Source organism: Porites lutea, chromosome 3 (genome assembly GCF_958299795.1).
Source record: "Porites lutea chromosome 3, jaPorLute2.1, whole genome shotgun sequence".
Classification (NCBI taxonomy): Eukaryota; Metazoa; Cnidaria; class Anthozoa; order Scleractinia; family Poritidae; genus Porites; species Porites lutea.
Genome location: NC_133203.1, coordinates 46,219,141 through 46,231,682, shown reverse-complemented (window position 1 = coordinate 46,231,682; position 12,542 = coordinate 46,219,141). Strand labels below are relative to the sequence as shown.

General features: G+C 43.1%; 1 protein-coding gene across 1 annotated transcript; it reads right to left on the bottom strand.

The window, feature by feature from the left end:
- LOC140932393 (deoxyribonuclease-1-like) lies at nucleotides 1–10,578 on the bottom strand. Its single transcript, XM_073382005.1, has 9 exons — nucleotides 10,520–10,578; nucleotides 8,494–8,623; nucleotides 7,542–7,630; nucleotides 6,544–6,633; nucleotides 5,536–5,651; nucleotides 4,221–4,488; nucleotides 3,369–3,465; nucleotides 2,032–2,083; nucleotides 1–498 (listed from the first exon to the last, which is right to left on the bottom strand). The coding sequence occupies exons 1-9, from the start codon at nucleotides 10,576–10,578 to the stop codon at nucleotides 8–10; spliced, it is 1,392 nt and encodes a 463-aa protein (XP_073238106.1). The 3' UTR covers nucleotides 1–7.
- Between the last annotated feature and the right edge of the window lie 1,964 nt (nucleotides 10,579–12,542).

The following is a 12,542-nucleotide window of genomic DNA, read 5'->3' as shown; positions in this document are numbered from 1 at the left end:
TTCCCTTTCACAAACGAAATGAACTCAAATCCGCTGTAATGGAAATCTTACACGAAAGGCTCGAGGTACTGCATACAAGCTGTACTCCGGTGATCCTCGGTATCTTCAAACCACTGCATTGATTTGAAAGCATTTGGAATACCGCTTCACTGGATTCTTCAACAGAACAGTCGACTCTCTGATAGCGTTCAATTCTGCCAAGTAGTCGCCCGCTCACAGCTATCTGAGAGTTAGACACCAAGCTAGGAAAGACCTTGCCTAACTTATCAATGACTTCTTTCGCCACGTCAGCCGTATCGACTGGTTTCCCAATAGTTATTTCGCTTATCTTTCCCTTTTTTGTATAGGTGGTGTTCGAAGTGAAACCCTGTGAAAGAAGTGGGTTCTCTTCAGTTGAGCGCAAGGAGTAGAGGAAATACTTGGAGACTTTTGCCATTTTGCCGTCATGGTTAGTGACTGTAATAGACTCTGAGAAGAATTCTTCCTCGTCTCTGAAAGCTAAAATAAAAAGAAAAATTTTATTGAGAAGCTTCTAATCCTTAAATATGTAGTGTCCTGAAAAAAAGACAGTTTCTGGAGAAACTGTGTCAGGGAGTTTATCAAAATTGAAACAATGAGAGCCGCCACCAAATTTTAGTGAACCATTTTCAATAACTGCTGAAAACTGACATGAAAAGAAGGTATAATAACACAGCAAAAACTAGACACGGATCTACCAATTTTGAAGAATTTTAATAAAGATTGAAACGGTTGCAATTGTGGTTTTCTGAAAACTTGTTAGCCTAACAGTTTCTCAAAGTTCGTTTTTGTTGTTCGTAACTTTTAATATAATGCTTGGGAGGCATATCTGTTAGACGACAAGCTGTGATTTTGTTTTTACAAGTTATTTCTCAAGTAAGTCAAGTAATTATCTCTTGAATGTACAGTCAAAGCTCTCGTAAACGACCACCCCGGAAATTGCAAAAAGTGGTAGTGAGTAGAGCTGGTCGCTTTCGAAAATGAGCTCTCGTATGTCACCGTATGGTAAAACTATAGATGGTGGTCGCTTATGAGAGCTTTAGAAACTCATCAATAATTCATAAACCAAAAACAAAAGAAATTAATATTTAATGAGTTTCTTTATATCAGATGTAGACACAGCTAAACTTTTTTTAGACCGTTTGCGCAGTGTCGGCAGTTTCATTAAAGTGTTGATGATATGAACATGATGATTAAGACTCTGAGTGGTCGCAGAGTGGTCACTTTCGAGAGTTTAAAAACAGAGGAAAAGTCCAGTTGGGTAATCCCAAAAGTGGTCGCGGTGGCTTATATACGCTTTTCATTACAAAGTTTAAGGCACAGTTCAAACGGGATTTCACAAAGGTGGTCGTAACTTGAGCTGGTCGCTTACTAGACTACGAGTAGTCCCCCATTTTTCCTCAAGGATAGTAGAGCGAGCGAAACGCGAGCACGCGTGAAAATAACCCTACGCGAGAAAAGGCGACACGCGGCTCTCTCTCCCCGCCGCGTGACGCCTTTTCTCGCGTGGGGTTATTTTCACGCGCGCTCGCGTTTCGCTCGCTCTACTATCCCTGAGGAAAAATGGGGGACTACTCGTAGTCTAGTCGCTTACGAGAGTGCTCGCAAGGAGAGCTTCGACTGTATTTAATCAGGTGCACCTCGATTATACCTTATTTTATTATGTGGCTGAATCCGCCATTGTCCGCGAGCGGGCAAGATAAAGCAAAACTTTCGTTCTGATTTGCTACTCGAATACGGCAAGCCCCAACCTCGTTCCCAGGGCTTTTCCCATTGAATTTGGGAGGGGCGCCCTCCCAAATTCAATGGGAAAAGCCCTGGGAACGAGGTTGGGCAAGCCCGGGATTTCCCGTGCTGGTCCCGCAAGAAAAAATCTGTATCTATTTGTAACCAAGCTTGTTTGGTCAATATGGCTGGACAGTCAATTGTCCTTGTTCTTTTTTGCATTTTTATTTACCGAAACGACCGGATATATAAGCATACCCTCTTACCGAAAGAAACTAAGCGACTTACTGGAATCTTTAAACTGCACTTCGATAGGAAAGTGGTCACTCACGTCTTCAGCCTAGGAAAAAACAGTTCATTACGTTAATTGCTTGGTTTCTCGAAACATGATTAAGTTGAACCCAGGATTAAGCAAGCTTTTAAGCAAAGTTTGCTTGTCTAAGTTCATGTGACTCAAGCTCAGCCTGTTCCAGATGCGAGGGGGAAAGAGTGACGAGGGAAAACCCCTAGTATCCCCCAGTTTTTCCCTTTCCCTTTTTTGACGAGGTTGTCTTCACTTGAAGATAAAGTTTGTCTAGTACTAATGCCAGCCTCCTCCTGAGGCGCTTCGTTTTTCGCATCGTAAAGGCGAGCGCGAAACGCGAGTGACCGGTGATGCACCGCAAGAGACCGGATAACACCTTTCAAATAACCTTAAAGGATTGTACCGGATAGCTTTTCGTGGCGCCAAAACAGCTGCTCGACGTAATGTGAACACCAGTATCAGACATGTGACTCTCCACTTCAGAGATCGGCGCGGCGCAGCTTCGCTCCGTCACAGAAATCGCGCCGCCACAATCGCTCGTGTGTGTGAACAGAAGCCCTGTACGGTATGAATTTCGTGGCGCCGGTAACCGGGGGGGTTCTCCCTTATAAGGGCTTAATGGGGACGTGCGGCCAGCGAGGGTACGTTTTTCAGGATTTTTGTCTTAAACAGGGTATCGAATTTAGCATTTTTTTGTCTTAATCAGGGTATCGATTTATCAATTTTTTTCTTAAACAGGATAAATGTCTTAAACAGGGTATCAAAAATCGGAATTCTGTCTTAAACAGGGTAGGAAAATCAGCGATATTTGTCTTAAACAGGTTCAGGGTATGAGGGGCCGCGCCGCACCTCCCCACCCAAGGATATATCGAGTACACCCCCCGGGCGCCGGAACAGGTATTCGGTACAGTGTGAACATTGCCAAAATTAATAGGCTACTTCCGAGTTGCAAAAACCCTCACTTTCAAAATGAAGCTAGGTGCACAACCTTTCTTGTGAAAATGAGTTTTATTTGTATGAGAATGAAAAATGATTTCCATATCAAAGGCTGAGCACCTACCCTCGTTTTGAAACAGAGACCCGGGGGTACTCGGAAATGGCCTATTATGTCAAAAGAGAGATTAATTATTCGACACTTTGAAGTTGCGCGGGAGACCGGATCGAGATGGTTGTCAAAGCGCATTGTGGGACTGTTTTGTGAAACGAATTTGCCGCCGTGTTGAAAATGCGTCCCCCAAAACAGTCCCACAATGCACTTTGACAACTATCTCGATCTGATCTCCCGCGCAACCTCAAAGTGGCGAATGGCTTTTGTACCTACCTGTTCTTGATTGAGATTATAAAATTCTTTATAATTAAAAACCTTGGCGCTGTCTGCGAAGATTCCTCTGATCATATTGTCACCAGCAACAACCATCCTACAAAACAAACCACTAATTTTTAACACTGAGTGAAATAATTTTAGGTTGTAAAATGGAAGGACACAAGAGAAGAGCAACAAAAGAGAAACTACCCAGGACAGCGTCCCCTGGGGTTATAGACGCAAATTCGAATGCACTTAACGGACAGAGTCACACAGTACCTATGGTACCGGATGATCGTATTTGCTACCGGATGGAGAATTTGAGCGGACAGCAGAATGATTTAAACCACGTTGAGCTACAAGGTAAAATTTAAACTTATCAATGCGGCTGATTCTCTGGTGTTGTTTTAATAAGGTGACTCCAGCCATAGCCTGCAGATCGAGAGAAAACAGCCGACATTTCGCGACGCCAAATCACTGGTTTCCACGCGAAATGACCTCTGAGAAACGACTGCAGATCCAGATCTATCAAGATATGGATATTGCCTTTGATTTTTTGGGGCAAATTTTCCCTCGCGCCTCGACCAATCAGAAGCACTACCCAGACTGGGTAGTGACACGTCAATAGTATGGAATTTCTGCAGTCGTTCCGATCCTCAGCCGTCAGTCATTTCGCGACGAAATCAGTGGTAGCGTGGCGATATGTCGGCTGTTCTCCCAGAATTCTTTGGCCAGCTACGTTGATTATCTAGTCAACTCCCTCTGAGAAAAGCTGCATGGAAGATTCAGTAATTCTTGGCGTCCTTAAGTTCAATAAAAAAGATAAATATAACTTCACTTCTCGAATCGAATCACTAGCTTTGTACGTACCTGTCATACGCGCAATCAGACCTTCCCACGGTTGTGTCTGCGTCATTAGGAATGAGCCAATAAAATCGTCGGTCTGTGGCGAGCCTTATCTTTGGCCAACTGGAAGTTCTGACGTAACTACAGCCACTATTGAAGTCACCTAAGATCATGACGTCTTTCAACTTCCATCGTTGTGTGATGTCGTCGTAAACGTCAACCAGTCGGTCGATCTCGGACACCGCTTTGGAGGGCGACGTGTGAATGGCGGCCAGGGCAAAATCAGTCACATCTTAATGAACAAGAGATTCAATTAATCATTTTTGGAAGCCTTTGCCGCATCTAAAGTTACTGTCACTTTAGTCAAAAGCTAACAAAAATTGCCGACAGTCTTCCAGTCCACCTTTACAGTTAAGTCGCAAACTGAAGGTGACAGGCGAAAGCAACATGATAACCTTGTCGTGCAAATGCCTCCTCCACAGCCTTTCCCAAGGCTTTGTGTAGAGCACTGAGCAAGAACTTGCCAGAAACGCGAGGAGCTGGAGAAAAGCGAGAAACGCTAGAGGGGGATGATAGGAATGAGGGCAGAGCGCCAGCGGGGAGCGATGGGAAGCAAAAAGAGAGAAAAGGGCTTCGCTTTTTCTCTCCTTCCCATCACTCCTTTCGTCTCCGCTTTTCTTAATAATTAACTCAAATATCCCCCCCCCCCCCCCCCCTCAAAGTGATCACGAGCGACTGGGGACGAGGCAGGTTGTGCATTGAGACCGAGGAAATTTCACTGCTAAAACTATTTGGACCAGAGTGGGTTCTTTAGCTTTTAGACTTCTTTCTGGTTGCTTTAAGGAGGGTCGAAACTACACACCTCGTCTGCAGGGCTTTTCCCTTAGAAAATGGGAGAAAAAAGCCCTGGGGCGAGTTTAAAAACTACAGTATTGTACACAGCCAGAAGAAGTGGAACCACCGCTCTACGGAAAGACTTGCCACCACTGGTCTTCCCCTTCAAATGACGTCTTAGAAGCGAGCACAGAAATTTCATACTGATGATGCCTCACCACCCAGATCTGAGTAGTGCTTCCGATTAGAAAAAAAATTTGTTTCATCCAATCAAAAGCACTACCGAGATCTTGGTATAGACGTGTCATCAGTATGGAATTCCTGCGCTGTTTAGCTCGTTTCTTAAACGTGATTTCGGGGGGTAATCAGAGGTGGCGACGCGAAATGCAGGCTGTTTTCTCAGTCTATAAAAGAGATAGATTCTCATTTGCATAGCCTCCTTTCTGTGGCCTGTTCCAGGCTCAAAATTAACACGCCATTAACGTAGCGAAAATGTTTATCTTACACGTATGATATCCTGTGAATCTCACGATGAAAGGTTCCCGTTCAAATTTGTCCTTTCCTGTGCTTTCATCGCCATCATCAAATACGTAGTCGTCCGTATGAGACACCCTGTCGCTTCTAATGAAGAGAAATAAGAACAAAAGAGTTAATTGATTTCCTCTCCTTGCCTCTTACAGGTTTTATTACAAAGAAGTAGCAAAGACGAACAAAAGATAGTGCGAAACGCAGGTTTACTTAAAGCTTTACCCATTCAAACGACAATAGTCAGGAGCCCATTATGGGCTCCTGCAATAGTATGGTATTTTTCGCAGTGGCTTTTTAATGGTTCTCTGCCAGAGTCGTTGTATAATAATCATAAGGTGTCCAACCTGATTTTTGGGGTATCCACTCTAGCATGCAAGAGGCTCCTGATTCTAGACACTACCGACAAATGTCGCAAAAACGGTCCCATGGTGCGATTCGAAATTAGTCCGACCGCAATCCAACATTTGACCTCAAAATGGTGAAAACGGGAAGCGTTCATATGGATACTTGCGCGTTATTATAAAGGCAAACTTAAAGCAAGGGGCTCTGAAGACGCCTTTGTCCGTATAGAGGTCCGACGGCTATGCCATGTTGATGAACTCCAATAAGGACGAAACAGCTGTCCATGGCTGCCACTGCCCGGCTGATATGGCTGTGTGCACGTGTAAGGTACGTACTGGCCAGGCCAAGGGTTGGTGTATTTGTACCCCTTGCTTTAAAATTGCGTTATTATTATTATTATTATTATTATTATTATTAATTAATTCAATTCTTTTTAGATAGTTTTATTTTTTTATTAACTTTTTGATGCTTTTTATAATTGTTATTAGTAGTTTTTAGATAGTCATTTTACGACAATTCTCTTTCGTACACAAGAAGAATGTACATAGGGTATATATTTTAATATTCATATTATTATTATTATTATTATTATTATTATTATTATTATTATTATTATCTTCATTATCATCACGATCATTACTACCTGTATATGAACGCATATTGTTCCTTGCTGTTTGTACGTCCCAGTCTAGCGCTTAAAGCCATCTTGTAAATCCCGGATGTAGACGCGAATCTGCAAATTATACAATAAAGCTATCTCACTTTTCTCTTTACAGCCCTTCCTTCCCAAGGGAGGACTCGTACTTAGGGTGAGAAGGGGGGGGGGCTCCTTATGAAATGGGTGGGGATGCTTGAAAAAAAAGGGAGTAAGGGTAGCGCAGCAGGGGCGTAGCTAGAGGGGGTCCTGGGGTGCCCGTGACCCCCCCTCGGTAGGCCTTCTTTTGAGCAAACAACCTACAATATTCAGGTGGCGAAAACGCCATGACAATATCTTGGCCGTAAAAGCCATTGTTGAAAAGCCCCCTTTTTTAAAATTTGTTTTTTGTAAAGTATTTTCGTCAACGGTTCTTGCAGGAGCCCATCAAAATTTGATAGGCTCCTGGTTCTTGTCTTTAGTTAATTCGCAGCGTCGACACCATATGTGGGTTGAGTTTGTCGTTGGTTTTTCTCCGGGTACTCCGGTTTCCCCTCTCCTCAAAAACCAACACTTCCAAATTCCAATTCGACCAGGAATCAGGAAGACGAGGAACCATTATGTGAATGTGCTACCTCCAAATCGTTATCTATTTTATTTTAAAGGTTCTGTCGCACGTCCACTTCAGAAGGATAGACGTACAGTGTAAAGATAACGCGAAAGATTCATATGAAAGTAATTTATAGATTGAGCTTTTCGTTGGAACAAACGAAAACTTTCCCTTATAAACGGGGTTCCACCGGGATTAAACCGTTCGACTGTAAACTATTTCGAAATAAAAAATGGAAGAGGGGGGACGGGGGACGGGGGACGGGGAAGGCTTATCTACGCAGGCCAGTATCGCGCTATGAAAGCGACGTACGGGCGATCTACTTTTGTTGGAGCGACGCATACTGAATTCGACAAATTAAGTTATAAACCACGCTGCCCGAGGAACCATTTATTACCTGTTGACACCCTCCAGCAGTTCGTTAATTGCATCGTCATCAGTGGAACGAATTTCTTGAATGAGTATAATATCATATCTCAGAATGATCTGAAAAATGAAATGAGACATCCGTATATACTGAATGGTTCAGACGAATTGATAGGATGGTGGCGGGTTGTTTCGATAAAAGTTTATTCAGTCGAGGAGTACCGTAAAATTAAGAAAATAAGGCCCGGGGCTTATATTTTTCAAAGGCCTTTTTTGAAGGGCTTATTTTTGGAGGGGTTATATTCGCAGGGGCTTATCTATGGAGGGAAATCGATTGGGCTAACCCTATAGTTAAAAAGAAATTTACCGTTTTTGCTTTGTTTTACTTTGTCTTGAGGGCAATTTCCGAGTACAAGCCCCCGGGGGGCTTATATTTGGAGACGCGATTTAACGGAGGGTTTTTTATGCGTTACGAGTTTGGGGGGCTAAAACATGGAGGGGCTTATTTTCGGAATTTTACGGTAGCTAGTTTCTCGTCCTTGACTTAAGGAACGAAGAATATTATTAACCCAAAATGTTTTTCGTGTTCACGCGCAAAAATATATTTGAAGTGAACGAAAGATTTTTGCAATTTCACAGCTTGAGTTCGTATCGAAACAATTTTGTATCGGTTTCCATCGATGGTACGAAAGTCGAACTGTGAATCGATTATGTGTTGACCTTTTAATTCTCCTGCCCGTCCTCCCCGGTTAATTTCTTGCGTTCACTCTCACCTAATAACCTATCAAATGACCCGTAAGACCCTTAAATTACGCCAGACCTCCTTGCCCGGCTTGAATTGAGTTCAGCAAGAACTATCAAAAGGGTACTTGTAACTAAACTTGAAAAGAAAGGATGCACCCGACGTTTCGAAATGGTCGTAACAACAATATTTATTAACCGTGACGATTAAAGATGATAATGGCAGTAAACAAAAATTTTACCTCTATCAGGACATCTTTAACGAGTGGATCTGCCATTTTCTTTGTTCCAAACACTCTAACATTGAAAGAGGCTATCTTCAAAGCTGCTCCTTCAATCGTGTTGGGGTCATGTTCATGGGGAACTGTTTTACTGTGATCAAAGGAATGACAGTGCCTTAGTGAAGCAGTGCATTTGCACATTAATTTGCCTTTACTCAATATATTCGAAATATATTGTAAGTAGAGTTCTATTTTTTCTTTCTATTCATAGCTAAGAATTTTAGTGGAGAGATCTTTGATAAGATCCAAAAAATTATCGATCATGGAATCTGACCAGCTAAAGAACGAATCTTATTTTATAACCGCTCTCATTTTCATACGAAGGTTGACTTTCAACAACTTTACGTACTTGTTAATGAGACCGTAGAGAGTAAAGCGTGCAAAATTATTAAAATACTTAACAAAGCGGACAATTCTGTTCCCAGTTGCATACGTGACTTATACGGGGCCGCGCGTTTCATCAAAGCTTAATGTCAGGGAGTTCTTGCTCAAGTCAGCTGATGTAAACTTGGTGAAGGGTTAAAAAACGATAATAAACAAAAAAAATTAGGCTTCAGTGGAATGCCTCGAACTCCTAACTAATCTTGATTCAGGGGCCCGTTCTCAAATTATAATCTAGAGCGAGCTCACGCAGCCTGCGAAGGAAACGTTTTCGAACGGTTTATTGAGCAAAACCTGTAGCGAAGGCAATCCCTCTGACTAGTGCTGAAACCGCGCTTGCTACGCACGTATTCGCAGGTTAACGGTTTGAAAAGTCACGCATAAATAGTTTAGTCGACTTACCTCGAGACTAAATGCATACCGAAAACCATGAGACATAATACCGGCAAAAAATACAGCTGAGACATTTTCTCCCGTGGAACTCACAAGCTAAATGATCAGTTACTCACGTTGGATTATACAAGTTTGAATTTAATGACGGCTCACAATTGGCTAAGAGAACTGAAATTATTTCCCGCGGGAGCTACTTTCTCCTTCTTTTGTCTTTACCTGTATCTTATGCAAATGAAGGTTCTAGATTTCCAACCGTCTCGTCAAAGGCGGCATAACCATACAGTGGACAGGTGTATGCTGCCAATACAGCCATCTCCCATCAAACTCCCATCGCTTTCCGCCGCTGGAACGTTTCGCGCGCGCACGAGAGAGAGAGAGAGATCTGCGTTTGGGCTGGAGCCCTCGAAAACATTGCTAATTGGCTATTCACCTACTACTCTTTGCAGATTACATTTGTCGCTTTCCTAAATGTTAGCCAGCACAATTCCAAATAAAAAAAAAACGCGCAAATTTTTGCGAATCTGTTTCGATCTTTCTTTCTTATTTTCTTGTTCCCCTTTCAGGAATCAGGAGCCGGCATCCGCTTGAAGTTTTGGAAATAGCTCGGTGAGAGTCGGTACCCAGGGGCTCTTCCGCCCGTACTTGAAAACTTTAGTCACGTCCTTTCTCCCAACCCGACTGACTGCCCCTGGGTCTCCGAGGATGGTGAGTTGCAAGATCTTGAATTTTCCATATCTTGCCGGCAAGAATTTGAACTTTCCAAATCCTGCCGGCAAGATCTGGAATTTTCAAAATCTTGCCGCAAGATCTTGAATTTTTTAAGTCTTGCCAGCAAGATCTTGAATTTTCCAAATCTTGCCGGCAAAATTTGGAATTTTCCAAACGTTGCCCGCCGGCAAGATATGGAATTTTCCAAATCTTGCAATTTTCTCATTTGCTGCAAACGTCCTAAAAACACAGTCTCAGTGCCCGATATTTCGGACGTAAATTTGATAGTTGAGTGATGTAAGTTTGCTTGTTCGATGAAGGCCTCGATGTCTGGTTTACTTAATTATGTCCCATAGGCAGGCTTGCCGGCAGGATTTGGAAAATTCAAGATCTTGCGGCAAGATTTGGAAAAATTCAAGATCTTGCCGGCAAGATTTGGAAAATTCAAGATCTTGCAACTCACCACTCGCTACCTCGCTGCAGTAACTCACGACGGATAACTCACCAACTTGCCGGTCCCTTCCTCGCGGGAGTTACTTTCTTCTCCTTTTGCTCTTTACCCATATCTTAAATGGATAAAGGTTCTTGATATTCAAACGTGTCAAAGGCGGCGCATCGCACCCCTTCCCCCCCCACCGGGAGGTACTCCTATAAATTTCGGATAGATGTGTGCCGCCCAGAGTCTTTTAAAAACCTTGACGACCCTAACCTCCCCCCCCCCCCCCCGCCAAGGCCCAAACCTGAAAAACGAGACCCAGTTCAAGGGAAACAAACTAATAATTTCATAGAAACACACAAAGCTTAAAGGTTAAGTTCAGTTCTAACAGATGATCTGTTTCTCGCGAAGTTGGGCATTTTTGTCTAAGGATTCCACAGGGAACACAACGCCAACAAGGGTGAAAATAATCCCCATTTAAGGATGGAGACCCTCAGAAACTATACCCTATCGGGCAGCACACACCCATCTAGCCCATATAAGGGACTATCAACCCGCCCCCTGGGGTCTACCTGTGGGGCAGGTGTACTGGCTGCGAATACAACCACCGCGTAACTGAAACGGTACGTTTCGCGAGAGATTTCCGCATTTTAGCTGAAGCCACGAACCTCTCAGACCACTATTGCCTTTAAAAAACACACCTCTCTTGTTTTCAGGGCCAGGAAGGAGATTATTTTTGAATGTCCAGTGTCTACCGGTTAGTTAGCTTTTTAATTCAAAAGCCTTAAGAGTGACCAACATTAATTTTCTCCCAGCAATATCTATACATTATTAACAGATTAGGTTATGAGAATTGATAATATGATCATCTTAACTGTTTGATCTTTTAACAATTTCTCTCAACTAATTCTTTAAGAAATTTATGCATATTAGTGCGGCGAATTTTTATGTGGATCAGTTGGGGCTTGTAGAATTAAAGAGAACTCGTTCTAAGAGCACCGTGGCACCCCACATTTTGGCCCCAAAAAGTCCAAATCAGGAAGCAAATCTTTCCAAAATCGTGTCAAGAGAGCGAGATGGTTGCCAGTGAATTTTGTTTTATGATAAAGAAACAATCACTGGCAAAGAGCTCATTTATAAACATCAAAAAGAGAATAAGGCCCAGGACAGTAGCTTGAAGCACCCTGTACAACACAGGGAGCCCAAGGGGAAGCAGAACCGTTAACCAAACCTCGTTGGCTACGCCTCGTGAGAAAGCTACAGAGCCAGATGTTGGACCTTAATAAAGGATTCCGTGGTCGTGTACATTACGTCCTGAGGAACGGAAGATGAACGCTATTGCGACACTGCCAAAGTAACCGTTATGGTATGAAAGCGGACGAGAATTTGTGCATTTTCCTCCACTTTGTTTAGTGACTTACTTATTGCTATTGATCAGAAGTGCAAGCATCTTGTAACTTAGAAGACTGTACACAAAATTCTAGCTTGTCAGAGAGGGGCCTTCCCTACCTCGGTCCCGAAAGCTTCCTCGCAGCAGGCTAACGAAACCCTTATGGCATGACCATTGAAGTGGAAGCTATTGAGCAGTTTGTTTTTTAACTGTATTATGATGTACAAGGCGTATCTAACTTTTTGTCTACGGCTGAAATCCTATGGTGTCACCAATCAAAAGAAACCTCTTGGACAGTGCGTTAGCATGGTTCCATATATTGGTCTCTTTAAAGCAAACATAGCGTGCGAGCAAGCTCTCCTATTTAGGCAAGCGAAGTGAGCCTCACGAGAACCCTCCTTTCCTCGGCCCCTCGCGGCTTCGCCGCTCGCTCGCGCGTTCTCGCGAGACTCGCTTCACTCGCCCAAATAGGAGGGCTTGCCCACAGGCTAAAGCTAATAGGTTTTGCTAGTAACAGGGGGTGGCCACTAGAACTCTTCGAGTGACGAGTTTGAATACCTCAAATCAAATTTCCAGACTTAGCTCTTTTCAAACTTTATTATTGATATTTTTATCATCATATGAGAAGGTAATTCTTACGCTACACGCGAGCGACAAACACAACTCTATTTACAGATAAAAGAGTTTACTGGAGTACGAATG